The following is a 27,263-nucleotide window of genomic DNA, read 5'->3' as shown; positions in this document are numbered from 1 at the left end:
TTTTGTATATACATTGGTTTTCTAGGGTCTTCTTTCACTATACAACCATCAGTTATGACCTGTTCTGAACCTACATGAGCACTTTGGGGGTACCATTACCCAAGTCCAGTGGCAACTTTTTTTGAAATTCTTACTTGCTCTTGCTCAGGAAAGATATTGCTTTTGGCAAATAAACTGTGGTTTAGGTTAGGCAATTAAAACACTATAAGTTTAGAGAAAGATTGTGGTTACAGTTGATAAAAAGGAAAACATAATTGCAGGTCTGCAATGAGATGCAAACTGCAGGCTTCTCCATGAAAGCCCCATTTGCTACATGCCCAGTCACCACCCTGACCTCATGTAGGACATACTAAAACTTAAACTTAGCAGTTGTTACTCTAGCAATAAATGTACAGTATAGGTTACAATGTGTCAGTTAATTGACACTGCAGCTTATCAAGACCAAGAAAAGTCTTGCATGTTATTTCCTAACTCCTAACTCCACCTTATTTCCTAAAGTGACAAGGTTAGCCCCTGAATGAAGTGTGGTATCATCCAATGTGGAGTTATTCCTAGCCTTAGCAGCACAGTCCATTTTGCTGCAATCATGTGGTATGTTGTTAGCGAGCAGTTCAACCGTTGGTAAAGGATGAAGAAACTGCACTTGTAAAGAACATGGTTTCTTTGGCTGTAATTCCCAGAAGGAAGAGTTTGGAGGATAGATCATGTGGTAGCTGGGAGGGAAGGGCTGCTCCTCCCTGCACGCCTCTTTTGCACAAGCCTTGTGGTAAAATAAAATGAACCAGAGGAAAACAGGACCTTTGAAGTGGTGCTGAGCAGAATACAGCCTGCAACCACAGAGCCGCTAAACGGCCCAGCCCTGGCAGCTCAGCACAATGACATTTCCATATGATGTCTGCTCCTAATAAGCAAATATATGTCAGGGCTGTTTAGAGCAGATACATGTTTTGAATACAGATGCTGATTTGCGCTGAGCAGTGAACTGAAAGCGAGGGAAAGTGTGTAAATAGGATTGATTTGAATGAAGGGTTAGTATCTCAAAAAGAAACATTAATAGAAATCATTTAACACAAAGCTTCCTGTTTCCTGTTCTCTGGTTTGTGTGTCATTGTCTTCTTGACCTGCCTCTGCTTCATCAGCTCACTAACCAAGAGTGTTTCTGTGTTTCAGGAAGAAGAGATGCCAGAAGTAGAGATAGACATAGATGACCTGCTGGAGGTCAACAGTGATGACGAGAGAGCCAGCAAACTGCAGGTATACCCCTGTGACTCTGTGTGTCTGTCTTCGTAGCTACACGTCTATTTTTAGCAAACCCCACTGTGTTCAGACAGAACGTGAAGCGAGTCATCGTGTCGGGTTATTCATGAGTTTTACTGCCGGCTTTCTGGTGCAGTTTGTGCTTAATCACCCGCTCTAGCCCCCAAAATCCTAGTACAGATGTTAGCTGTGCTATCTAGCAGCATATGCACTGACAGCAGTGTGTGTGGCGTGTGCTTGTGTGTGTTTGTGTGACAACTCAGCCTCTGACTAATCTCATAACTCACCAGGAACTCCAGTTATTTCTATTACTATATGTGAATATATGAATTAGATTCATAAAGCCTCACGTTGACTCAGTTTGATGTAATTGCCACATCTAGATTTTGATTTAAAAGTGTACATTAAAGGGTAAATTAAGTGTTTTAAACATGGACCCTATTTACCCATGCTTGTGTGTTTAAGTGACTAATGGTCACAACAATCTTTGAAAGTGGTCCTGTTTGAGGGAGAGCACTGCAGTTGGCAGAAGCAAAACTGTGCACAATCAAAGTAATTACACTAGAAGTGCTTGTTTTTGCCAGTGACAGGCTCAGATTGTTATTTTAAATGTCTGACTTGCTACAGAGGTAGACATAAGATGTTTTAGAGTAAGACGTTTAATCAGAAACAGCTGTTTTATTGTCCTTGCCAAACTAACCAGAATCTCTTGGCAAAACTGTAATTTTAACATCCTCCTTGTCATCTTCATTCAAACATGACAGAAACACAATAAAACCCACCAAAAACTCATCTTTCCACTGTTCTAACAATCACCAAGCCTGGTTATTTTCGCATAATGAATTAAGGGTTTTTCTTTTCCACCAACCCAGAGCTGGTGATTGCTGGAATCCTTTCCATAATGTTGTCAGACACTTAGAATAACAGTCTGAGCCTGTCGGTGCTTTCAGTGAACGTGCTTTGAAGGTGTGAAGTTGCCCAGAGAGATTATGTTAGTTGTTGTTGTTTGTTTTACCGTCAAACATGTCATGTCACTGCTTCCCATAATGGTTCATCGAGTCTTCTGTCAGTGGATAAATTGGCACCAGTGCCTATTTACTGCCTGTTATATTTCAGCTGGTGCATTCAAAGACACTCTTGTTGTTTGATTCTAGCAGACTGATGCCAAATTGGAATTCTTAAACAGCATTTTCCACCATTTATTTTTATTCTAGCTTTACCGAAAATATCTTGAAGGTCCATCATGTTGCTGTCTACATTTGGACAGTTATTCACACAAAGAAAAGCCATACGCCAACCACTAAAAAAACAGACTCAAGAATGTTGAACTGCACAATTTAGCATTTTATTTTAAAAGGCTGAATGCTGTAGTGATTCAAAGGAAATGTCTGAAAACATCTAATCCCTCAACATCTCACTCAGTTTTCCTTTTTCCCTTTTTACACAGGAATCATTAACAGACTGCTACAAACCAACAGAGGTGAGTGTGTTCACTGTGTCTGTCATCTATACAAGACAATGCTCGATATCAATGACCCAGCAGCTTGAGTGTAGACAGACATTATTGATGCTCACATTCACCAGTCGATCTGCGGTGTATAGAGTGCTGTATGTTGAAGCATCGCGTCCCAGATGTGTATGCGTGTGGTTAATTAATGTCTGATGACAGTCACACACATTCGTTTTCTCTTTCCATGGTCATCCCGACCTAAATACGACAAAGTGTTAAAAGAAAAGGCTCTGTTTGACATTGTTAACCATGCGTACGAAGGTGTTAAGCGTTTGTGTTTGAGTGAGGTAGGGTTAAGCTATTTTGGTGATTAAAGGTACAGCACAGACCAATCACATTACCTCTACATATGGCAATCTCATCCGGTCTGGACGCTCCATCTGTCATCTGTGAGTGTGTGTGGCATTGGGTCAGCCCGTGACAACCACTACAAGGTCACCGGTGTCCAAAGCTAAAGAAGTGTCTGAGCAGGTTGACACACACACATTGTAATCCCCTGAGAGTGAAGTAGCACAGATGCCGTTTTGAACACAATCCCACAAAGGAGGCATCAGCTGGGGATAAACGGTGAGAGACAGAGGCAATGGAGGGAAAAGGTGAATGTGACAAAGGTAAGGAGTGATGGAGAGAGGTACGCTGGGAAGTAACGGGAGCTGAAGGGAGGGAAGGAAGGAACAGAATGTGTTAAGAAGAGATAGGAGGAGAGGGATACAGAGGGATATATGAAAGGACAGCTAGAGGGAGAAAGACAAAGTATAGAAGACAGAAGAGGAGGAGGAGAGGTACAGAGGGAGATAGAGGAGGGGGAGGCATCAGTAATTAGGTCATGAGCAGAGTCACCCCTGCTATAATGAGGGGGATTATATTCCAGCATATTCTTAACTACAGTCATAACATCATGGACAACCTCTTTTTTTAAACCCAGAATGGGGTCTCTCTTTGTCCTGCTTCAAAAATAAGGGTTCCAAAAGGGTTAGGTGTTAGCGCCCTTAGGGTGAAAGATTCTGGATAGAACCCCCAGAGAGGAGCCCTCCTTTAAGAACCTCTTACAGGGGGTTCTGGGTGAAAGCTTTCACAGATAGTTCTAGTTCTAGGTAGAACAGGTCTCTCCGATGGGGACAATCCAAAGAACCGTTTACGGCTGTATTGACTCAGTTCTTTCATAATCCAGGGTTTCATCACTGTCATTGAAAAGGACAGTATCACCATAGTTTGATCATCTGTGTTTGTTTTCAGTCACTTTACCAGTTTTTTTCTTCATGCATTCAGCACAAAGAGAGACATTCGAATATCCTGGGCTCCACTCTCCTGTATAATTACCCATGGCACAAAAAAAATAATCTAATTCATTTGGTTGTCTATCACTATGCATACAGGCAACATTCACAATTTGTATTCCTGCATTAGGTGCCAATATTAGACTATAAAGCAAACTGCCGCGGGGTTTTTTCCAGCATTTTGGAAAAAGCTCTTATTCGCTTTCTTGCCAAGAGTTAAGATGAGGTGATCAATACCATTCTAATGCCTGTTCTCTAAATTTGAAGCTAAATAAATGTATAATTTGGGATCTTGTAAGTTTTAGATATATGACAGTAAATCCACAGACAATATTATTAGTATTTATGTGTAATATCAAACATGTGAGCTGAGCACCCATTAATGAAACTGAAATCTTGCAAGTATTGTATAAAAACCTCACAAGACATGTAAAATGTCACTTATGGGACACATACAAATAGACAGAAAATACTAAAATCTGCCCACCGGCACCTTGAAAGCCAGTAATTATTAATATCTTATATTTTGTTTATTTAACATTTAAAGACAATGTGTTTTTTAAGGTCTATGTTTTTGACTATTTTATATAATTTGTCATTTAGTGGGGTTGAGGTGTGCTGAGGCAGATTCTGTGACCGTCAGACAGCTCTTGACTAGCCATTCCCCTCTTTCTGGTCTTTATGCTGAGCTAAATTAAGTGGCTGTTGGCTGTAGCTTAATATTTAATGTAGAAGCATAAAAGTGGTATCTGTCTTTTTATCTAAATCTCGACAAGAAAACAAGTGGTCATATTTCCTTTAAAAGTTGAATTATTCTTTAAAATTTTATATTTTTTTTTTGCTTTTACTCATGTTATTTACAGTCGTACTTCTGTTTTCACTGACACTTCTGCCTGCTTTAGTTTCTCAAACTTTGAAACTGAACCTAGATTCCAGCCATCTGAAGTTTCTAATTTGTGACTTGTGTCTACTGAGTATTTAATTTGATCACTTGCTAACACTTTCTATGACGGCCATGCCTTTAGTGCATTTCAATGCATTATAAAAATACTTATAATATGGCATACTGGGTTTGAAGCACTGTATAATTGTAGTTATAAGCACCCATTCTTGATGCTTATAACAATAACCATAACCAATTCTAAAGCATTTTATGACTAATAAGATAGAATATCATAATTCTTTGTAAGTGCTGGTCACTGACATGTTTTGGCAAGAATCACTATAATTGCACTATAATTCTCATAGTTGTAATACATTATAACCATTTTATAATTCATTAGAATCAGTATTATAATGCAAGTATTAGTTACTCTTTATTATTTTATATATTATCTTTATTTATCAAACAAAATACTTGTGTGTACAATGGTCATTCTAACCCTTTTCTTCTCTCTTCGTTGCAGGACTTTGTCCGTGAGTTGCTGTGCAGGATAAGGGGAATGAGAAAACTCAGTGCGCCAACTAAGAAGGGCCTATAATGGCCGTAATGTCAACCATCAATCAACCATAAACTACGTCATCTCAGCTCCACCTACTTAACCCACTCAACATGGACTGTCATCACAAAGAATAACTTATCTAAACATAACAGCATTAGTAACTATTCTGCAACCTGCAAACCTGCACCATAAACTCCATGCATTTAGCACTAGTCATTCATTTCACAATCACATAGAATAACAAGATGTATTATAATATTTGACTGTTTGAAAGGTACATAAGCAAAACAGAGCCAACACAGTTCATTCGCATACAGCCACAATAAAACGTCAAGCCCTGGAACGTGCCAGAACTGCGACTGTGCTTTAACATGAACACCACCCGATTCCATACTTCAGAGCCATGTTACAAGCCGATGCTGTGACCCCAACAGCCATACAGACTAAAACACCAACAAATCTCAAAAAGGGAGGTGGTAAAAAATATGTTTGTACTGCAGTAGGTGTGAAATTAGCTGTAGCACTACGTAAACACAGTGCTTCATGATTTTGTTATTTTTTACTGAGGTGTTTTGCTGTTACTTCTTTTAAAGAAATGTACTGTATGTTGCCATTTATTGTTCATGTGAAACGTGGTCTTCAACAGTTTTTTGTCCTACTTATCCTTACTCCGTCAGTGCTTGTAAGAAAGCTCTGTAGTTTTACTTTAAGCACAAGGCGTTAATACATCAATTCTGTCCTTTTGTGATACATAAACTCTGGGAAAAGTGGGGACATTTTAGCAAACAAAGCTAAACCAGTGAAGATTTTCTTTTACCCACTCTTCTAATACACTTTTCACCACAGCAAGGCATGATGGGTGTTGTAGTTCTCTGTACGAGGCAACAAAACCTGTATGATTGGCAGCCTTTCACTTATCGTGTTACGCGGTGTCGTTCATTGCTCTCCCTCATCAGAATACATATCAGTTGGTCGTTTAGGTTCAAGCACAAAGCCCAGACATTGTAGTTGTTTCTCTCACACTCTGGTTCACTTAACTCTGCTAACCTGCCTCTCTAACAGTGGCTGATGTTGCCTTTAAGGATATTCAGGATCAGATCACCTTTTTCTCAGCACTGAACCTTAACTACTGACAACCTAAAGGCAAATACGGTTGAGTCAGAACCCGAGGACAACTTGAAACTTTTGACTCTTAAACCTGTCAGGTCCTGTAAGGGGAAGGTGTGCCAAAACTGGGAGTATTACATCCTAAATGTCATACGTCACGGAGGCATTAGTGTGACACAGCATTTCCACAGAGATTGTTTGTTAAGTTTGTGAAACATCTTCGGGGTGGGCGCAGAATTTTAAGACTTTTCCAGGTTGCAGATAATTATGTTGTGATTGCATAATCCCAGGTTTAAGAGGTGGATTTAGTTATTTATTGTTGTTAATGACCTTCTGTGCACCAACACACTCAAAAAGCTCTGGAACAATCATGACTCGTGTTATGGGGTTGGGCCCAGTTTCACTTCCGAGCAGCCAATCGCGAAACCAACCGGAATGGAGCAGACCTAAACCTGCCATGTGATATACTTATACCCTCAGCTGCCAAAGACAAAAGCAGGGCAATGTTTGATTTTAACATAACACTTGCAAAGCACCCGTCTTGCATGCTAACAGCAGAGAAAAAAACACTGATAAAAGAGTATAGATATTATGAACTTATAATCCAGCAAAAAATACTTTTTGACTTAGCTGCCATGTCTGACTTTGTAGAACTTTTTTTGTGTTCAAACAACGTGACTGTCACGTTGGAGAGAATCCAGGAAAATTTAAAAAATGGTGCTGTTTTTGATGTTCTTCCCAGGTTCTGGTCGTATAATAAGACGCATTTTCACTGTTGATTGATGCCAGAGAAATGAATCTGCAAGAAATGTGTCTGTCTTTATTGATGGGGTGCATACGGTCTTAAGTGGCGTCCTCCTCAGCTAGCAATGCTCGATATGTTTGAAAAAGATCATGTGTTTTCTGGATCAGTGAATCGGAAAGGGAAGGTTCAAGAGGACGCCATTATAGGCAACTGAGATGCATCCAGGACTCAAGGTACTCCATAGGATTTTCTCTGTCATGAAATAGTTCAGGGGCAATAGGCTGATATTTTATAATTTATGGGATTTCATGTTGAGAGTATTTTGAAAGTGTCCATACTAGAAAGCTTTACGTTTGCATGTATTTTTAAAGTCGCATGTCGAGGGGAACATTTTGTTGGCCCAAAGGTTTTTATTTCACAAAATAAACACTTTCCTTTTTATACCTTTATTATTATTATGATCATTATTATTATTATTATTATGATTAAGACTAAAATATTCAGTTTTTCAGCTGCAGTTTTGTTTTTCTGTACATCCACAATAAGCGTTCTTGTTTTTAAAATGTAATGTGGTGTGTGGTTTGTTTTTGCTGATAATAAAAATGCAGAATGACTCTGTATTGTTTAAACAGATGTCTTCCCTGTGTACTTTTGAATTTTAAATGGGTAAAAGATGTGTGCCTTCATGCCTCATTTTAAGCAGTAATTCAACAATTTCGGTTAATATGCCGATTTGCTTTCTTGCTGAGATTTTAATATACTATAAGGGGTTATTTTTTAACTGGTTATGAAACAAGTCTCCATTTAATACTGGTGCTTCTTTATGAGCAAACGAGACCATCAGCAAGAGGACTGATTCTACATTTTCTGTAAAGTTATTCTTAATGCCTGCCACCGGGTCAGATTTCCTTGAAATAATGTTGCCTACACCAGTGGTACACCAGTTTCACAGTAAACCATGGAAAATTGATGGTTATCATATACATTTGCTTTTGTACAGTATTAAATTCTACTACATTAGAGTTTAAAAAATATGTATGCCGTAGTTATTTGTTAGTTATATAGAAAACATACTATAGGACATCAGATTTTATGAAATTATAATAAAACGTTTGTTCAACCACAAAATACTTCCGTTTTCTTGCCTTCAAGGGTTGTTGTAACTAAATATAATATGAAAAATATGTACTATTGTATACCATAATACAATGAAACCATGATATTTTCTGTGATGGTTATCGTGCCGTGAAAATGTTATACCATTGAAACCCGACCTTGAAATTAGACTATATGAGCCTCAGATTACATTTTCCCAGCAAAAGTTATAGTAAGTAATATGTTAGCCAGTTTAAAAGAACCAGGAGGATTTTTATTTAGATCTTTTTATTTTTTTAAATTAGATTTTGTGGTTATGGCAGTAGAAACACTGCTGTTTTTGCCCACAGGGCCTCAAAAATCAACACATTATGAAAGTTCCTTGTAGCCAGAGACGCAATATACCTCTATTTTTACTGTCCAGTAAATATTCTTATATTCTGTTCCTTATATGTAAATACTGGAAACAACCGGAAACAGCTAGTCTGGGTCTGTCCAAAGCAGAGCTGTCCCTGACTAAAGATTTTTTCCAGTCAATTAGCAGTCATTACGTCAAGTCATTAGTCGACTAGTGTGTGTCGGAGCAACCAGCGAGGAATCTTAACATTTGTTAATTAACAAAACAAAATTTATTAAGTAACAAAATACACCCAGGCTACTAGCAACTCTAATGGTCAACAATTATCACTTTATTTCATGTTTGATTAATATGTACAAATATCTAGGTGTAAAAATTACTTTGTTTTTCCTGTCTCCAGCTAGACAGACCAGCTGCTGACTGCAGCTGTATTTACAGTACAGATATGAGAGTGGTATTAATATTCCCATCTAATTCTGAAGAAGAAAGCAAATATGCCTACTTCCCAACATATTCCTGATGAGTGTTTGAGCCTTAACAGGTGCACTTGAGTGTGGTACTTGGTATGTGTGATTTCACGTGCCTCTGTTTCTGCACAAGGGGCATATCAGACCATCATGTTTGCCAATGTGTTCCTTCTCAGTGCCACACAATGTGGCAGTAGTTTAGTAGGACAGTCCTGTGTGCTGTCTGACTCTGTAAAGAGCTCATCAGGGTATGACATTATTGCTCAGTGTTCGCATGAGTAGCCTTTTCTGCAGCATGTCTAGCCCCATATGGACTGGCCTACTGTCCTACTGTACATTGTTGCTAGGTAGAAAGTGTTCACTGATCTCTAAAGACTGTTACTTAAAAGACCGGTGTGAGGACGCTATGAGAGAAACTTAAATTGCATGCCCGTTGATCTGTGAGGGAACAAGTCAACCTCACTGCAGATCAACGCTCATATATTATTTTTATTTCTTAAGGGAAGTCATGTGGAAGAATGTAGGCCAGTTTACAGAGAAGACAGACAGAGAGAGAGAGAGAGAGAGACACACACGCAGAGAATGTGATAATGAATGTCTTCTGATTCACTGACATACATTCCCAAACAGCCTGGTGGATTTCACTGCAGGATACAGAATTGCACACACACACACTGATGCTGTTGCAGAGCGTGTTGGGAGGAACAGACAGCCAGAGCGGTGCCAGCGCGACTGTGCAGAGCAACAAGGCTGCGTGTGCCTTTAAATTCCATGACCCACTTTTCACAGCTGGGGCTGGCTGGCTGGCAGGGAGCGCTCGCGCACGCTGCCTTGAATAATTGGGACTGCAAGGTGAATGTGAGGAGAATAGTTAAAGACGGGAGCTTCCCCCCGCCAGCCAGCATGCTCGGTTCAGTCAGCTGGCTGCACACCAGCAAATCTCACACCAGCACTGTCCTCGAGTCGCTGTCGGTCATGGTGCTTCAGAATATTAAAACTGATGTGAATGGAGGCAGTTGCTTGACAGAAGAGAGGGAACTGTATGGATGTATGAAATGAAATGAGACCGAAAAGAGCGAGGAGTGCCATTTTGATGAGCTGCTATCAGTTGATACTCTTACAAATAAAGGTGATAACTAGACCCATAAAGAGTTCTTCAGCCTGTTCCCACGGAGAACTCTGTTTGATTCCTGGTAGAACCTTTAATAAAGGTTCCACAAGGAGCCCTTTCAGGACATTCTACCTTGCACCCAGTAGGGTTACACCTTCTGTGAAAGATTTTCCCCAGAACCCCCATCAGAGGTTCAACAGATAACCCTTCAATGGTGAAATGGTTCCACCCAGAACCATCCCCGAGGGTTCTATTTATAGAAAAAACCCAGTCATGGGGTTCTACTGAGAACCTCTTTATATTCTGATGGTTTTTATCAAGAACCCACCAGTGGGTTCTACCAAGAACCCATTTATATTTCAAGGGTTTTATCTAGGACCCACCCAGGATGTTCTACTGAGAAACTTCTTTATATTCCAAGGGTTCTATCAGGAACAAACTCATGGGTTCTATGGAGAACTTTTTTATATTCCAAGGGTTTCATTTAGAACCCACACTGGGGGTTCTACAAATAATGTTTTTTTAATATTCCAAGGATTTTATCTAGAACACACTCGGGGTTCTACCTTTGATATTATAAGGAAAGAAGGAGTGCTTCAAGGATTTCAACAATCATTGAAGAATGCTTTGTTCCAAAAAGTGATGAAAGGGGTTCATAATGGAACCCTTAGTCTTACAAACAGGAGCAAATGATTCCGGGTGGAACCTCAGCCCTTCAGGAAGAACCATTATTTCTAAGAGTGTACTGTTGAAGCCACTGTAAATTTCAAGGAACACAATAAGCAATACATCACATCTCCTAATGTGAAATAGCCCAGCAGAGCCTACTGTATGTATGTCCTCCCATCCCCCCTCTTCACTGTATCGCTCTCCCTCTTGATCCTATGTGTTCTTCTCCATCCCCCTTCCTCTCTTCTTCTACTTCACTATGTTATTCCCCCTCTCTCCCTCGTGGAAGCAGCGATCCATCACACCAATACTTCAGGGAGACAGAAAGAAAGAGAAAGAGGGGGAACAGACTGAGAATAGAAGAAGACTGACAGATACTGTATATGACCAGGGTGGTAAAGAGAGAGATGAGCGATAGGGTGACACCAGCAGTGTCTTCCCCCACTGGTTCCTTTCAGCTGGGAGATAGATCCCATCTCGTCTCCACTGCTGTGGAACCCAAATGCGGCATCAGACAAATGCTGTGGCGACGTGTCACGCTGTGGTAGCCTGCTCATTCATTCACATGACAGGCAATTCAACCACACAGCATCACACATTATCAAGACAGAGAGAAAGAGAGGATGGGGTGATGTTTTCTTCTGTATTCTCCTTGACATCGAACTGTGTTTACCCTGCACACTAGACCTGCTGCATTGTGGGTAAAAATGACACATTGGCCAGGACTCTCTCCTTACCATCCCCTTAAGCTGGCTATACACAATCTGATTATAGAAATGTTATTTAATTCCAACACCTACTGTAAGACAAACTCACCTGGGATTTAAAGCCAAAGCCTATTGATTTGTCATCAATTTTTGTGCTCACATAGAGTCGGCATATGACAATGTCCACAGTGAAACATTGCAATGTATGGTGAAATTCTTACCGGGTCTTTGTCTCATCACCACATCTATAACTTAGTTGCGTTTAAAAAGGAAATAATCAACACAGCCTGGAGACGTAGTGCAATGAACAGCAGCAACAGCTTTTTTTGTTTTCTCTACCACATACACACAAAAATTGGAACTTCGGCAACAACTCTAAGGCAACTCTGAGGGGACACACTACCTCAAATAAAGAATTCTTTTAAATCATAATGCTGCAATGATTGAGGACTCAAGGGTCGACGACTGTCAACCATTGTGATGGACGCTGGCATTGTTCATCAGCCCAACCCTCGCTCACAGTGTATGGTCTGATCGCCAAGCCATGACGTGAATGCTCACACTGTATGTGTAAAGTCTAAAATAAAATGAGAGTTGTAGTCTTCCTGGAGTCCTTCCCTCCATCCATTCATGTTCCACCACTTATCCAGGGCTAGGTCATGGTGGCAGCAGGCTGGGCAAGGTATTCCAGACATCCTTCTCCCCAGCAACAATTTCCAGCTCTTCCTGGGGATCACTAGCTGTTCCTAGGATATGTAATTCCTCCAGTGAGTTACACTTGGGGTCTCCTCCCAGTGGGACATGTCCACAAGGCCAGAGGGAGGCATCCAGAAGGCATTCTTATCAGATGCCTGAACCACCTCAGCTGGCTCCTTTCAGCGCAAAAGAGCAGCGGCTCTACTCTGAAGTCCTTCCAGATATTTGAGCTCCTTACCCATGACCCAAACACTCTACTGAGGAAAGTCATTTAAGTTGAAGAAGTTTGTTTGTTAGCAATAATACTAACACGACTGAAATGTACTGCCTTGCTCACCTGTGCCAAAATTTACTAACAAGTCCATGGGTTTGCAGGTGGCTTGGAAGACGTGGACAGTATAGTTTGTCCATTTCGGAGAAAGAACTGGAGGTGATCTAGCTACGTTTTACTGTTCATTTTTTCCATCCACATGATGGGTTGTGCTGCTATGGCAATTTCAGATGCTCTGCTGGCCGCTTTGCACAGGTGCAGTGAGAAAAAAGACTCTCTGCTCCAACTGTACAAGAGCCTGACAATAGCCATCCAAAAATTAATCTGAACATCCAACAGCCATTCAGGAGCAGCTGACTGATACTTGCTCCACCCTGTACACTGCACAGCAAATGATGCCTGATCAAGCTGAAATTCAGTCTGACTCTAAAATCAGGTCAAAAATGGACTGAAATTGTACACGTACAGTATTTGGCCAACTTTATTAACCTGCAAGTGATCTAGTCTGACAGGAACATAAGTAGAAATGAAGTGCATCGTCAAAAGGGCCAGAGGAAGTTACCAAGTTGAGTAATTTCCATAAAATTATGTGTTGGACACTTGCTGAATATTTTATTGTACTTCAACTTTAAGTACAACCAAATCCCTGGGAATAACCTCCTTTCTTGACTTTATAAATACTATATAACACACATGCACATGTTCCATTTGCACAGCATGTCTGTGTGCGTGTGTGTGTGTGTGTGTGTGTGCGCGCGCTCTAACACACATGCACACCATGTGTGTTTGTGTCAAAAGCTGCAGTGCATCTCGTGGGAAATCGCTTTAATTTCACTACACTGAGTCCATTCAATTTTCCAGCACTCCAGACATAAATGTTACAACTCTTGCTCCTCAAGCATAAAACGATGTAGGCGTGTACAACATCACACAGACGTTCTTGCTAATACTGACCATTTTCTACTGCTCCTACTACCACTACAGCTGGAGGCGAACACACATAATGGATTTGGCTGAATATGTGGGAAATGCTTTAGTGCAGCAGTCTGAGGGAGTTTTAGTAAGATCAAGTTCAAAGCTTTTATACTAGTATTTATCTCAGTAACTAACGTCAGCAGTAGTAACAGATGATGAGTTGAATAAAGGTAAAGGGTATTCATTGTGTAATGTGCAACGCCTGAGGAAGTACTTAGATGCTCTTCTTAAGTAAAGTTACCAGTAAATAATGTAAAGCATGAAAATTTGATTCTATGAAAATGTCCTTAATTTTAAATCCTAACTATGATACTGGTATAAAAGTTTGTTCCCCAGAAAAATGGCCATTGTGACTAATCAAGCATGAACCAACTGTGAAGCCATTTGTTTGTGGACAACTGTATTGAAGCCTCGGTTTGCAACCAGAGCATACACAGTGTAAACAAAAACACGGAGCCGGTAGGTGACGCACTGAAGCTTGGACAGTGCTCAGTTTTGGCTCGTCTGTTAAGTAAAAATTAACAATGGTCTGCCTGGTCACAAAGTTCATTGCTCTGTCTGTTCTGTTTCAGCTAAACAGTAAACTAAAATATGTTTCTGAAATCATTTTAGGTGAGAAGTAGGCAATGTAGAAGCAGAATGATTTGTCAATCACATGGTAGCCCCGACCTGAAGCATATCCTGCTTTATCATCTGCTTTAATTAAATGGGAACATAATTTACGAAATTAACATCATGCTGTATAGAAAAAGACTTGAAACTAGCAATTGAGACCATAAACTTATTAGAAAACTGTTCACTAATGTCATAAATCAAGTGAGAAGTAGTGTCATTTTACCATTGGTGTACATACAGACTTGGAAACTCCGTCCACTATTAAATACACAGTCTATGTGACTACCATGTTACAACAGTAACATGTTAACAATGTCGCTATACAACCGTGTTTTAAAATTATAACTAAATCAATCTTGTATTTCTGTAAAGCAGTGTAAAATGATAATACTCAAGTAAAAGTAAAAGAACCTGGTAATTGTACTTAACCCTCATCCTACTAACATTTTTAATATACAAGAACTACCAAGTGGGGTCCCTGGGATCCTCAAGAATAAACGATTGAAGACAGAAGAAGCAACAGCCAAAGCACAATCTTTACCTATTTCTTCTCGAACACTGGGCTTGTTAGGTATGTAAATTCATGCTATCTGAAAAAAAAAAAACTCTGATTATTATTATTTTAGGAAACTTACAGTTAATTTAAATATTGTGTTAAATGAAAACTAACAGCACGTGAGGAAATCTGTCTGTCTGTCTCTGTGATACTTTCAGTTAGGATCCCATGGCAAAAATGAACTCAATCAACAAATGCTTCCATCTAGACCTGGATCTGGACCTTTAGGTACAGAATTTGAGTAAATGTACTTAGTTACCACCACTGGTACAGTGTTGTACTGATTAATTCGAAGTAATTAATGAAACATGACTCGTATGAGCTGTAATCAAGCATGCAGTTTTAGGAAAGAACAAACAGCCTGCGCTCCTTTGTGGGGTTATTAAAGATAAATAACGATAAATTCTTCAGAAGTCAAACATTATTACAGACCCCATTAGTGCTCATTAGTGTATATTCTGTAAATCATTAGAATGGACAGGTAGGAGACAATATTCAGCAGGGCTGCATGCAGAGCTTGGATATTGTGTATCTGATGCTTTATAATTCCGTATTGCCCAAGGCTTACCCAGCACAATAAATGCCTGGATGTCAGACAGTAAACACTGCTGCTGTAAACACTGTAGACAATACCACTGCGACCACCGGAGGGATTAATTGCAGGGATTTAGAAATAATAGCACTATTTACTCGGGTCGCATAGCCATATGTCTGCTGGCCTGTTTGTGTATGAACTACTTGTTTTTGAGGTTTGTTTTCTTTGTTGTGATTGGCCCTTTTCTGTGCATTGCCCAGTGGGACGAGATTGGTCAGCTGTAAAGGATCTCATACGTAGACACAGCAACGCAGTGTACAGCTGAGTGTGTGTGTGCATTTGTGCTCAAGGCAGGGCAAGTCTATTTAGACAACATGGGGGGAGTCCTGGTGGGGGATCTGTCTATCTGCAGGGGGTGAGCTCAGATCATTCTCCATTATGCCATCTGTTTCTAGTGAATTATGTAGAGACAGAGATAATTAAACAGGCTATTAGCATCATGCTACCAAAACAACACAGACATGCTTAGTTTCCTTGTAAGTGTATAAACAACAACAGGAATGTGTAACAGGGGAGAAACAGGTTAGAATTGCAGGGAATATATAAGATTTGGCCCTGATCCATACATAAAGAGCTCATGTCAAAAATATATGTTCCTCATCAAAAGAAAATAAAGAGTGACCTATATTTCATCATAATAACAATAATGACCAATAACTCCACAGAATGGTACCTCTGGGTAGGTTAAAGCAGAATTAATGCTCTGATCTGATTATTCCCTTTGTTTTAAAAACGTGATGAGAAAAATAAAAAGTGAGTCTGGTCTGGAGTTGTTTGTTGCTATGGAGAGATGATCCTTTCTGTCTGCTGCCTGAAAGGTAACATGAGGATACAGAGACGGGGCAACACAGACAGAAGTAGAGACGGAGACGGAGACAGAGAGGCAGAATCCAGACAGTCTTAAAGCAAAAGTGATGAGATAAAGGAACAGAAGCAAAAAAGGTTATTCTAGGTTATAGTACACGTGTGGTGCAGTCAACTTAATAACAATTAACTGTTAATCATCTGCTTTCATCTCTGCTTTGAAAATGCACCAGTGTTACACTATGTGGGTTGCTGAATGACAGCAGCAGTTAGAGCAGATATTTTGTGAGACCCTCATGTTCAAAAAAGAGTCTATTAACATATTGCTCAATTTAACCGTCATAAACATCTACTCCTTGTAAAGTATTATTGATGATTTCTTACGACTCATAAAAAGACACTAAGTCATTTAACAAACATTCGGCATTAATATGAGCTCTAATTAACGTGAAAAGGGCAAACAAAAACCGGTATTATGGTCTGGAATGGAAACTTCAAAGAAGAACATGCTGCCAGTATTTCAATTTAGCCCGTTTCCTTAATCTCTGGTGACATGTCATGGTCATCTTATGATGTAGTACTGTAAATATATTACATATTTCTCTTTTAATCACGTACAGTAATGTGCTTCATTATTAACTACCAGAGTGGGTGCGATTTCACCATCATGAGAACATCTGCAAAACTGAATAAATTAAAACTTAAGCACATTCTTGTTTTGTGAGGCACTAGCCAATATTCAAGACTGAGATTACTAAGATTACATGCAGCTAAACTGTTAATATTCATTGCTAATGTGATACCACCAGTGACATCTGCTTATTTGATGAGATGAGTGTTTTGTAGGTGGCGATGTGTTACTAGCGTCAACACAGCGGCATGTCTCTGCAGGCTGGTTTGAGAGGGATTTTTGCAGCCTATGCATTGTTTACCTCATTATCTCCTTGATTTTCTACACTTGTTCAGCAGCACCACATAATTAGCTGCTATGCTGCCTTCAAATGCTGTCAGAAATATGGCAATTACAGGTGCAGTACAGAGCATCCTTTAATGACCTAATACAGAGTTACAAATGGAAAGTTTAATTTTACATGGCACTCAAAATTCTTAATCATAATAATGATTTTGGCTAGTTCACAGTAAAGATTTGTGTATTTGTGTTTTTGTCTGTGTTCATCTCACGGGTTTGAAGTGGTCAGGGTTTGGCTGGAAAAAGGCTGTGTTCGTCTGTGCACCGATCAGGGTTTAGGATTTTTTAAATTCTAAATCCAAAGACAATTATGGAGTTGATTGCTCATTTCGCCAGAAACTTTTCGCATTAAATAAGGCCTAAAGGGTTTTTTTTTTTCCACCAAACCTATCCTGCCAGGAGAGCAGGCTGCTGCTAACACTGCTTTTCATGTTTTGTAGGCTAATATGCAATGTTCATAGTGCAGGTTGCAAAGTGTCACACATTTTAAACATCATTTGGCTATTGAAGAATGTGATTAATGGTTTGAAATGGCTCTTAATACATGCAATACTTTTTGGACAATGTTTAACCTTATAGAACAATAAATTCTGCACCTCAGACAGAGGGGGACTGACATCTGCAGGTGCTGCTGCCCTGGATTGTGGCAGAAGGCTTGCGTACCATCTTAGAGGCAACAGTTAACCAGCATTGCGCATAAATAAAGCATTGATGAATAGTTTAAGCAGCTAATATGTCTGGTACTGACTAGCAAGGGTAGCAACATTTAATTGTTTAGTCAACTAATCATGCACATCCCTACTGGCTACCTCGTTTCTATTGGCCATGTGGGTATTTGGCACAGTGTGCTATTTGATGCAGCAAAAAGTCATTGTGGTTCAGCGTGGGTTTCAGAGGGCAGTGGCGCAGTTCTTGCATCACATCTAGGAGGGCGTTCACTGTTTTAAGGGGCTGCAATACCACATCCCTCCAGATATAAATAGATGCAGTTTGTCCCTGGATGGTTGATCCCGCTCATTAAACCAGCCTGCTTAATCTAGAAACTTATCAGACCTCCACCCCGATGTTTGCTGGCCCATGCTCCAGTTCCTGCACAACTGCACAAAAAAACACGCAGCCATACAAGTTAATCCAAATGAACCAGTGAGTAGCAAAGAGGCGCTTGTCCTCAAAATCAGTCATTTCCTCGATCTGCTTATTCCTCAGCAGCCCACCCCCAGACTTCTCTGAGCGTTAATCAACAGAGGATGAGGATCCCAAAGTGGACACGTCTGACATCCATTCCCTTCAAATGTTGCACGCATTTAGGTCAAACGCAAAATCTTGTGTTTCTTCCCTCGCTACAGTTCAGCAGGTAAATACTCCATGCCATGCAGAGACTCCATGTGTATATTCTTTTCATGATGTGGATTTATCCCTGTGTGGGGAGAATTTCAAGATCCCTCTCCCTTGAGTACCAATTACAGACAGTTCGAGGAGGCTTTCATCATACACATGTGAACACAGTCTAACACACACGACCCTGAACATCTCCGCAGGCTAAACCACCACCTACTGACTTCAGCCTCTACGTCATGACCAAAGCTTAGGGCCTCATGGCAAAATGAAAAACAGACATCGAGCACAAACACAAAAACAGACCCTCAACACCAAAGAGGAAGAGCAGGGGACAGCTTTGTCTGGAGGGGGTTTGTCTGAGAACTAAGTAAGGGGATGAGGGGTTGAACCTTATACAAGAGGGTTGAATAAGTAAATAAGTTCCCTGTTTGCAATCAGCATTTTCACATCCTTTCTATCTTCAGCCCTGTCAGACACCACAGAGATGCCCAGAAGTGTGTGTGTGTCTGTCTGTCTGTGTGAGTCTGGGTGTATATACCTACGGGCCAAAATCTCCTCCTTTCACCTCCTCCATCAGAGGAATTGCCAAACAGCTGGTTGCCATGGTTGCAGTTTTCTGTGCACCAATCAGTAGCCATTTTACTGGGGGTCCAGAGGGGGGTAAGCCTACACAGTCTGGCAAATAGCAGCGAAATGAGCGGAGATTAGCATACATTCAGCCAGGAACAGTAAATCCTCAGTCAAATATCACTGGGTTAGTTGAAATAACAGTGGTCTGTTTTATTTTTGTCTCACGTCTCATTTTGTCTAATTGAAATGCCTCTTTGTTAAAGGGGTAACTGTGAGGTGAAACAGCCCTCATACTCATGCGCTGTGTGTGTTCACTGGCATTTCTGACAGAATTTGGTGTTTGATGAATCGATAAATTTGTGTTAATGTCACATAATGTTCACATCAGTGCTACTGTTATTCATGCATAAATATATCAGGCATCAAACAATGCTTCATAAATTTTTAAAAGGTCTGCAATTAGGTGATAATGGTGATTTAAACATTGTATTGATGTATCAATGAATCCTAATGAGAAAGGTATTGAACCCTGTAAACTGAGTGTAGAGTCAAAAATTAGTATTACAAGTGGAGAGCTCCCTCTGCTGGACACATGACAGAATAGTGATACATTCAACATGAACGGTTTGTGATTTTTGGGGTTGCAATATGGATAAATATCAATAGTGCCGTATTTGGTAAAAAAATAAATATTGTAATATTTGGTTTTAATATTTTCACTCAGCCTAATTTGTTGCATTTAATACCTGTTCAGATATCATGAGCCTGCTAAATATTCATTTTCGTTGCTTATATTGTATGAGGTAAGAAAAGGAGGGAGAATGATAAAAACAAAAAAGCAGTTATGCTGATGCCAGCTATTGTGGTCTTGAAATCTGCACATACACAAGGAACATTGGCCCTATGTGTTATTTTTCTCCTTTCAGTTAGCAAAGAAATGCTGTAGGAATATAGGCGATATAGGAATATAGGAATACAGGTGAATTCCTGATTTTAAAGGCTGTGAGAGGTGTTTCTTTGAGCTCGTGCTAACTACTTTTCCCTCCTTTGTGCTCCACTACATTTATCTGATAACTTGAATTACTAGTTATTTTGCATTTCCAGATTATAAACTACCCAGCAGTATTTAAAGTGCTTGAAACCGGTCCAACCTATGCCTGCAAAGCTGCGACATCAAAAGTGATACTTACAAATAATACATCACTGTTTATAATATGAAAATATAATATACATTATTCTGAAATGAACCACTCTGCAATATTAGTACTTTGACTTTTGGAACTTTAAGTATACTTAGATGCTAATACTTTTGTACTTTTACTTAAAATTTTGAATGGCAGACGTTTACTTGTAACAGAGTATTTCTGCAGTGTCTTATTACTTTTACTGAAAGTTACTAAAAGGAACTTTCATATTGTGTTGATTTTAGTGGCGCCTGTGGAAAAAAGCAGTAGTGTTTCCACCATCATAACCACAAATGTAATGTCAAAAATTTAAAGAAAAATCTTCTGCTGTGTTTCCCAAACCTGCGCAGAGCCTCTGAAGGATCAGGGCTCCCTGGGGTTTCACCTACAAAATGTCACTGATAAATACACAAGCTGACTACAAAGATGCAGATAACCACAGGGAGACACAAAACGCCCACAAAATACACAAAATGACCACAAGGAGATCCAAAATAACTATAAAAAAGACCAAAACTACTACAAAAAGACACAGAGTGATCACACAGAGATACAAAAGATGATGCAAATGTCAACATAAAGGTACAAAACAACTACAAAGAGATGTAATGTGACAACAAAAAGAGTTCACCATGAAGTCTGTGTCTTACTATATTAGGAGATAAGGAGTCTTTCACATGTCTGTGTCCAGGGCCCCATTATAATTCCTCCATCATATGTTTGAAGTACTGTATGATTTCATTTAATTTGCATTGACAGGTATAGCAAGGATTTCACCATATTGATATACCCTTATTACCAGTAGATGTCAGCATAATACTTTAGACAAACCATGTACTGTAGTTTCACTTGCACACTTTGCTCCATCCCAAGTTTATCTAGCAATCCCTTTTTAAAAGCAGTTATAATATCACTATTTAGACAAGCTTTAATTCAGGCAATAAATGCATTAGCTGGGCACGAAAGACTACAAAATCTAAAGATTCACGGGTAATGTTTATTGTTTTTAAGGTGCATTTAAGGCCCCAAAATGAGCCAAACTGCGAATGACTGAGAGGAAAGCTTTATTCTGCCTCTAGTATGCGACTATAACCCATGTCTGCGAGTTTATCGTGCTTCCCAGAGGAGGTGTTTGCCTGTGTCGTAACCCACCTGTCCGTGGGAGGGTGCCCGGCCGGGTAGGATCAGGTCCCTCGGGTTCCTGCAGTTGATCCCTCTCAGCTGGCTGACGTCAGGAGAAATGGCGGACCAGGATGGCAGCGACGCATCTCCTCCCGAGTCCCAAGGTGAGTTCCCCACCGACAGAAAAGTTCACTCCGGCAAACTTTTAACGCGGACGAACTGTTATTTAAACCGTCAGGCGCTGACTAAACGGAGGGTCTTCACCGGTGTTTTGTCGGCGTTTGAACGCTGAATTACAACGAGACCGAAGTGCTCGGAGCCGCCGGGTCGGTCACGGGAGTGGGATTAACTACCAAACCGACTCACTCGACCGGTTACTTTACGTGTATTAAACACGACTAGTTTTCTAAAACTCATAAATATTCACAGTTGTACCTTTGTCGTCGTCGTTTTAAACATCCAGAGCTCCAGCAGCGCCGGCTGACACCTGTTGCTGACATTTCGTCAACTCGTCGAAATGTTCCTTCAGTTGACGTGACAGGTGAATTAATGGAATTGAACAGAGGCTCGTTCTTCTTGGGCAGTGAGCTTTATAACGTGTCTTCAGGCTACAACTTTGCCTGCCGACTTTTACGGGTGTTTTTTTAAACGTGTTTATTCCGTTCACCGTTTGGACTGACTTGTTTTATACTCTAAACTTTTATACCGGGACACCTGTGACCCGAACTCTTAATTTATGGTATCGTCGTTTATTGTGTTAACCTTAGTACTGAATATGGCCGCTCATAGCTTCACTACAGTGCGTTTTTTTAAAGCTATTTTTCTCTGTTGGACTTTTGTCTGGTGGTCTAAAAGCAAAATAAAAGCAGTGTTTGAGCTAATATTTTGCAGAGAAAGCAATGAAAAGAGTGTACAGCTGTCCCCACAATCAAAGAAACAAGAATAATGTGGATGATCTAAATATAATCTAAAAATGGCAGATTCAGTTTTTGCTGCAAAATTCGCTCTTGTTTGAAAAATTGAGACATATTTGCACGTTTTACCTCTGGCCAAACTTCAGTTATATTGTTAAAGACCAATGTTGCAAATGTGCATTTTCCTTCTCAGAGAGTTGAACAGTTAATAATCAATAATCAGGTGATCACTGGTAATTAATAAGATACAAAGTGCATGCATTTTTCATAGATTAGGTTTTATTTATGGGTACATTATTTATGTGGACCATTAATTCATGAAGCACAAACAATTTAAACAAGCAAAACTGGCAAAAATAATAATTCAGTAAAGCTATCAGGGACAACTGCTGTTGTCCTCCTCTTCCTATTCAACAAACCAAAACATTGTCAAATAGGGTGCAGTTACTGCCATTTCTAGACTGTCAAGGTGGACCAAACCAAACTGTGAGGAAACCTGTAAACTCCAAAGAAATGGTGCACAGAACATACAATGATGGTTGTTGTTAAAATTCTGAATAGCAATTAATCAGTTAACGATTATTCATAAACATCCTAAGTCTGCAGTTTGGACTGGCTTGTTAATACCCCAAGCTTCTTTACATCACTGGATAACAAGATACCTGTGACCCGAATTGTTAATTTAAGGCCTTGTCATTTGTTATATCTCGTCAGCACTGAAAATGGACACTGAAAGTTTCACTGCAGTTCACTTTATAGCTGCTGCACTGTTACACTTAGGTGTGGTGGTATGCAATCTCAATTAAACCTCAACATGTCATTGTTGACATTTACATGTGTGTGTGTGTGTGTGTGTGTGTGTGTGTGTGTGTGTGTGCACATGTAGGCGTCTGCGCATGTAATGTATATAAGTTTGTGGATTTAGTTGTTTGTGTTGTTTATGTATGCAGGTGTCTTTAAGAAATTAAGTTAAGTTATACATGAATAGTCATGTTTGTATATTGTCTGCACACTAGGTACTTTTGTTTACATGATATGATATGAATTAATTCAAGTTTATTTAGGAAAATATATACATATATGTACACCCGTTTTCTGTTTACTCTGTCAAAATGAACTAATAAAAAGTTGGTCACAAAAAAAAAAAAATGTAAAAGCAAACTAATATTGTGGTTTGTTTGGCAGTGTTTGAGCTGCTCTTAGTCTAATAATTTGCCATTTAGGGCAAAATGTTGAAGCAGTGGCCACTTATAAGCAGTGTTGTGGATAATTTTTGTAATCCAATACTGAATCAAAAAAAAGGTCATGTGCAAGTTCTGTAGCACAATTCTCCAGTTTGAAAATTAGGCATTTTTGTAAGCTATATTGATATGAAATAGGGTAAACACAGGTGTTAGCAATGATACTAATTAAGGTCCTTTTCCATTTAGTGTAGCAGAGCCTTTCCTGTGAGCCGACATGTACAATAGCAACACTCCACTGAATCTGAAAAGAAAGGAATCTTAATTAATAGTATTAGTAAATGTAATTTATCCTACAAACAGGCTGCTGTGAAAAAAGACCATTGAAGTGTATTTGCATGTTTCATCTCTGGCCACACCTCAGTTATATAAAATAATGACACAACAGGTGTTCCCATTAGCTGTTAATGACAAAATACCTGCTTTGATATCGCGAATTACGATGTTGCCAGAGCAGCGCAACAAACCCGACACTGTTGTTACATGCAGACTTTTACAGACTGCATATCTAAACTACTGACTGCAAGTTTTGATTTGTTTCTGTGCGTGTACCTTTGGAATACTTTTCACACTTTTTTTTTTATAATTTCTTCTCATGCAGTTGGTAGTGGAAATCACTGATATTTGATAGAATGTAACACTTGAATTCATTATTTCACGTTCAATTTTAAATTCTGCATATTTAGCGAGCCCAACGTTTTTTCTCTAGTCAATGTGCTGGTTCCATAGTATGACATGTTTGTTTAGTCAGGATGAGTTTGCTTCAGGTGTTGAATTAGGGTTATAAAAAAACAGACTAGTTAAAGTTTGAGATCTGTCTGTTCAGGTAGTTGTGTATGAACAGTGGAGAGAGAGGAGCCATTTTACACAGAATGATGAAGTGATGTAAAGATCCCCTTTGTTATGAAGTACTGCAGTGCAAGTGTTCATGCAGGAATCCTATTTCAGATGTTAACTGACTGTGAATATACTGTGGGCACAAGACCGTGATACAAGCATCATCAGCATCATCATCACTGGCAACCTTAACATAGATGTTATAGGTTTAGTGGGTGTGTCACTGAGTTTATCAAGTGGGTTGCACTCATCTTTTATCATTTTTTATGTCTACAACACCTCCAGGACTAAGTGATCAACTCCTCTGTCTTAGAAGCATTCCACTTTTGGTGTAACTTTAGCTACCTTACAAGGAGTTTTGAATTTCATACTTCTCCTAATCATTTAAAAAATGTGGTTAGTTGAAGTAATAGGATAAAAAGACAGCTTACCTTGTTGGCTTCAAATTGTTGACATCTTTTAATTAGTAAGTACTGACTAAAAAGACTGCTTAATATAAAATTCTAAAAAAAAAAAAACCTAACATAATTTTAACATAATCATAACAGCTCTGTTAACCCATTCACAGTTTTTCTCATCTTTCTATCCGTACCATTAGTATCTCTCAGTTTCCCGTGCTCATGTTAGACTTGCTTATATTCGTCTGACTGTTCTGCAAACTCTCTGCATCCATTTTCCGTAACATGATGCTTTTAAGCTTTCCAATCCTGCTACTAGCTAAGTATTCATGAACAACTTCCTTTCATATGCATTATTTATCTTATATTCCAATGCTGCTGTGAGCTTTAAGACACACAGTCAACTGCACCACTGCACCTTTTATCACTACAGTGAAGCTGACTGATGTTGTGATCACTGTCCCACGCGATTATCAGCTGTTCTCTCAAATCTGCTGTTTTCCACTCACACAGTATTCCTGCACAAAAATACGTCTTCTCTCTTTTCTCACCCTGTGGCAAAACCAGTTTTAATATCTCATCGTTTATCAGCTTACAAATTGATTTCTTTCTGGTTGCTATTGCAAAACACCTCAGAGCATCATGTTGCAAATTAAATGTATTTCAGTTTACCTCTGTTTTCTTCCATTCAGGTGGGGTGTATTCCTTTATTTTTTTACCATTTCATGAAATGGTTGTTGTTTGCACAGTAGAAAAGCTTTTACACATCTCCTCCCAATGTATTTTGTCTGACCCCGTCTTTCTTTTCAACTGAGTTACCTGAGGTCTAGAGATTTGCTCTTACCTAGTCCTCTCATTGTTACACACCTGCACTGTAAGTAGTCACAGTAGTACTGTTCATACATGCCCTGATTAGCAGGAGGAGAGCCTTTCCTGCAGCACCTCTTCACTTGCAGTGCCACAAAGATGGCAAAACTTCCTAATCTGGATTGTCCGCTCTGTTTGGTCATTTTGTCCACGTCATGTAGACAAAATATCTTGTGTGGAGTTATCGCACCAGAGGTGTTCTAATTTTTTTTTATTAATCAACATCAGTTAGCCCTTTTTGTAAGACAGCTATTGTGGTTTTTTGTATTTTATACTGTGGCATACCTAGTTTCACTAAGTGCCCCAGAAAAAGAAACACAGGTGAGAATTAACATCTGTGTACAAGACCAACTGATCAACACTTCAAATACTGAAAGATTTGACAGAGGCTTTCCATTGATGTTTTTGCTGATATTGGTTGTTGTTGTGTTCTTAACAACAAGGAAAATCTTCTAGAGGGATACTGAACTTGCTTTGTCTGGGAGCCACTCGTGCAAAATGTCAGGAGGCCAGGGGCCAGTTAATAAACAAACATTAATAATAAACTTATTTATCAGATAAAATGAATAAACACTGGAAGACCTGTAACTCATCATTCTTTATTTTCAAATTAAGTGACTTATTAACTTAACTTATTAACTAAATTGGTGCAAGGATTGACGGATAAACAAGATATTTTACTGCATTTAGCAACCACCTGCATTTTTAGAGTAAATGCTTTGGTAACCTTTGTAAAGATTGTATTCAACAGTAAACAGCTGTAACCTCTTCCATCATGCAATCACTCAAATGTCAGAATGATTCATAAACATAAATTGCTCATACCAGGGACAGAATAAATGGCATATTTAGGCTGTTTTATATTGGAATACACATTTATGGGATCAGAGTTATCCTAATTTCTTCAGCTGATAGTTGTCTTCCACTGCGTAGCTCAGTGTCTGAACCTGCTGCACTTTGCATAGCCTGAAAGCCCATCACATAAAGATCAGCCCTCTGTCACTAACAGTCTAATTTATCCCATCAGACAAAACTGCACTATCTGTATCTCCTTCCTGGGAAAACATTGTGAGTTTATTTTCATTGTGAATTAGAAAATGGTCAGTGGGCCAGCTGTCACCTCATCAAGGGCCAGATTTGGCTGGAAGTTGAGCATAATCAGTCACTATTTTAGAAAAACAGATAAGACAACCATCCCATTTACTTAAAGGTGGCATGTCAACTGAAATTGCTGTTTGTCTTTAGAATTAAGAAGTAAGAATAAGCTTTTATACTTGCATTGCTAAGTGTATCTGTTTATACAACAGTACAAATATTCCATCCATTCCTGTGTCTGTCTTTCTTATACACACACCCAGTAGGTGTGAGAAGGGTGTGTAGCCTAGCCTATCTGGTTTAAGTCTGAGTGTAGGATTACAGCAGTACTCTATCCTGCAGGGACAAAGATCAGATTGCTCTTTCATGAATACCGGTATGTGTGTTTGTACAGCATGTGCTCCCCGAGGATGATGAGGCAGCAAGTCTTGTCCTGAAATCCTGTATATAAAAAAACATTTGAGAGGATA

The 27,263-nt window shown here is 39.4% G+C and overlaps 1 protein-coding gene and 1 long non-coding RNA gene across 2 annotated transcripts in view; one reads left to right on the top strand and one right to left on the bottom strand.

Annotated features, from left to right (window-relative positions):
- Positions 1 to 7,971, top strand: part of ppp1r14c (protein phosphatase 1, regulatory (inhibitor) subunit 14C) — a 30,868-nt gene extending 22,897 nt beyond the window's left edge. Inside the window, exons 2-4 of the mRNA XM_084736897.1 lie at positions 1,171 to 1,254; positions 2,705 to 2,737; positions 5,451 to 7,971. Coding sequence (XP_084593023.1) covers positions 1,171 to 1,254; positions 2,705 to 2,737; positions 5,451 to 5,525 — 192 coding nt within the window. The 3' untranslated portion in view covers positions 5,526 to 7,971. The remainder of the gene's footprint in view (positions 1 to 1,170; positions 1,255 to 2,704; positions 2,738 to 5,450) is intronic.
- The window catches only part of LOC146314327 (uncharacterized), a 41,605-nt gene extending 20,014 nt beyond the window's left edge, over positions 1 to 21,591 (bottom strand). Inside the window, exon 1 of the long non-coding RNA XR_014771896.1 lies at positions 21,472 to 21,591. This is a non-coding gene — a long non-coding RNA (uncharacterized LOC146314327). The remainder of the gene's footprint in view (positions 1 to 21,471) is intronic.
- Between the last annotated feature and the right edge of the window lie 5,672 nt (positions 21,592 to 27,263).

The sequence above is a fragment of the Lutjanus erythropterus genome, chromosome 15 (genome assembly GCF_056507025.1).
Source record: "Lutjanus erythropterus isolate fLutEry1 chromosome 15, fLutEry1.hap2, whole genome shotgun sequence".
In the NCBI taxonomy this organism is placed as follows: domain Eukaryota; kingdom Metazoa; phylum Chordata; class Actinopteri; order Lutjaniformes; family Lutjanidae; genus Lutjanus; species Lutjanus erythropterus.
Note: the sequence above shows the minus strand (reverse complement) of the source record. Positions and strands in the feature narration are given on the sequence as shown.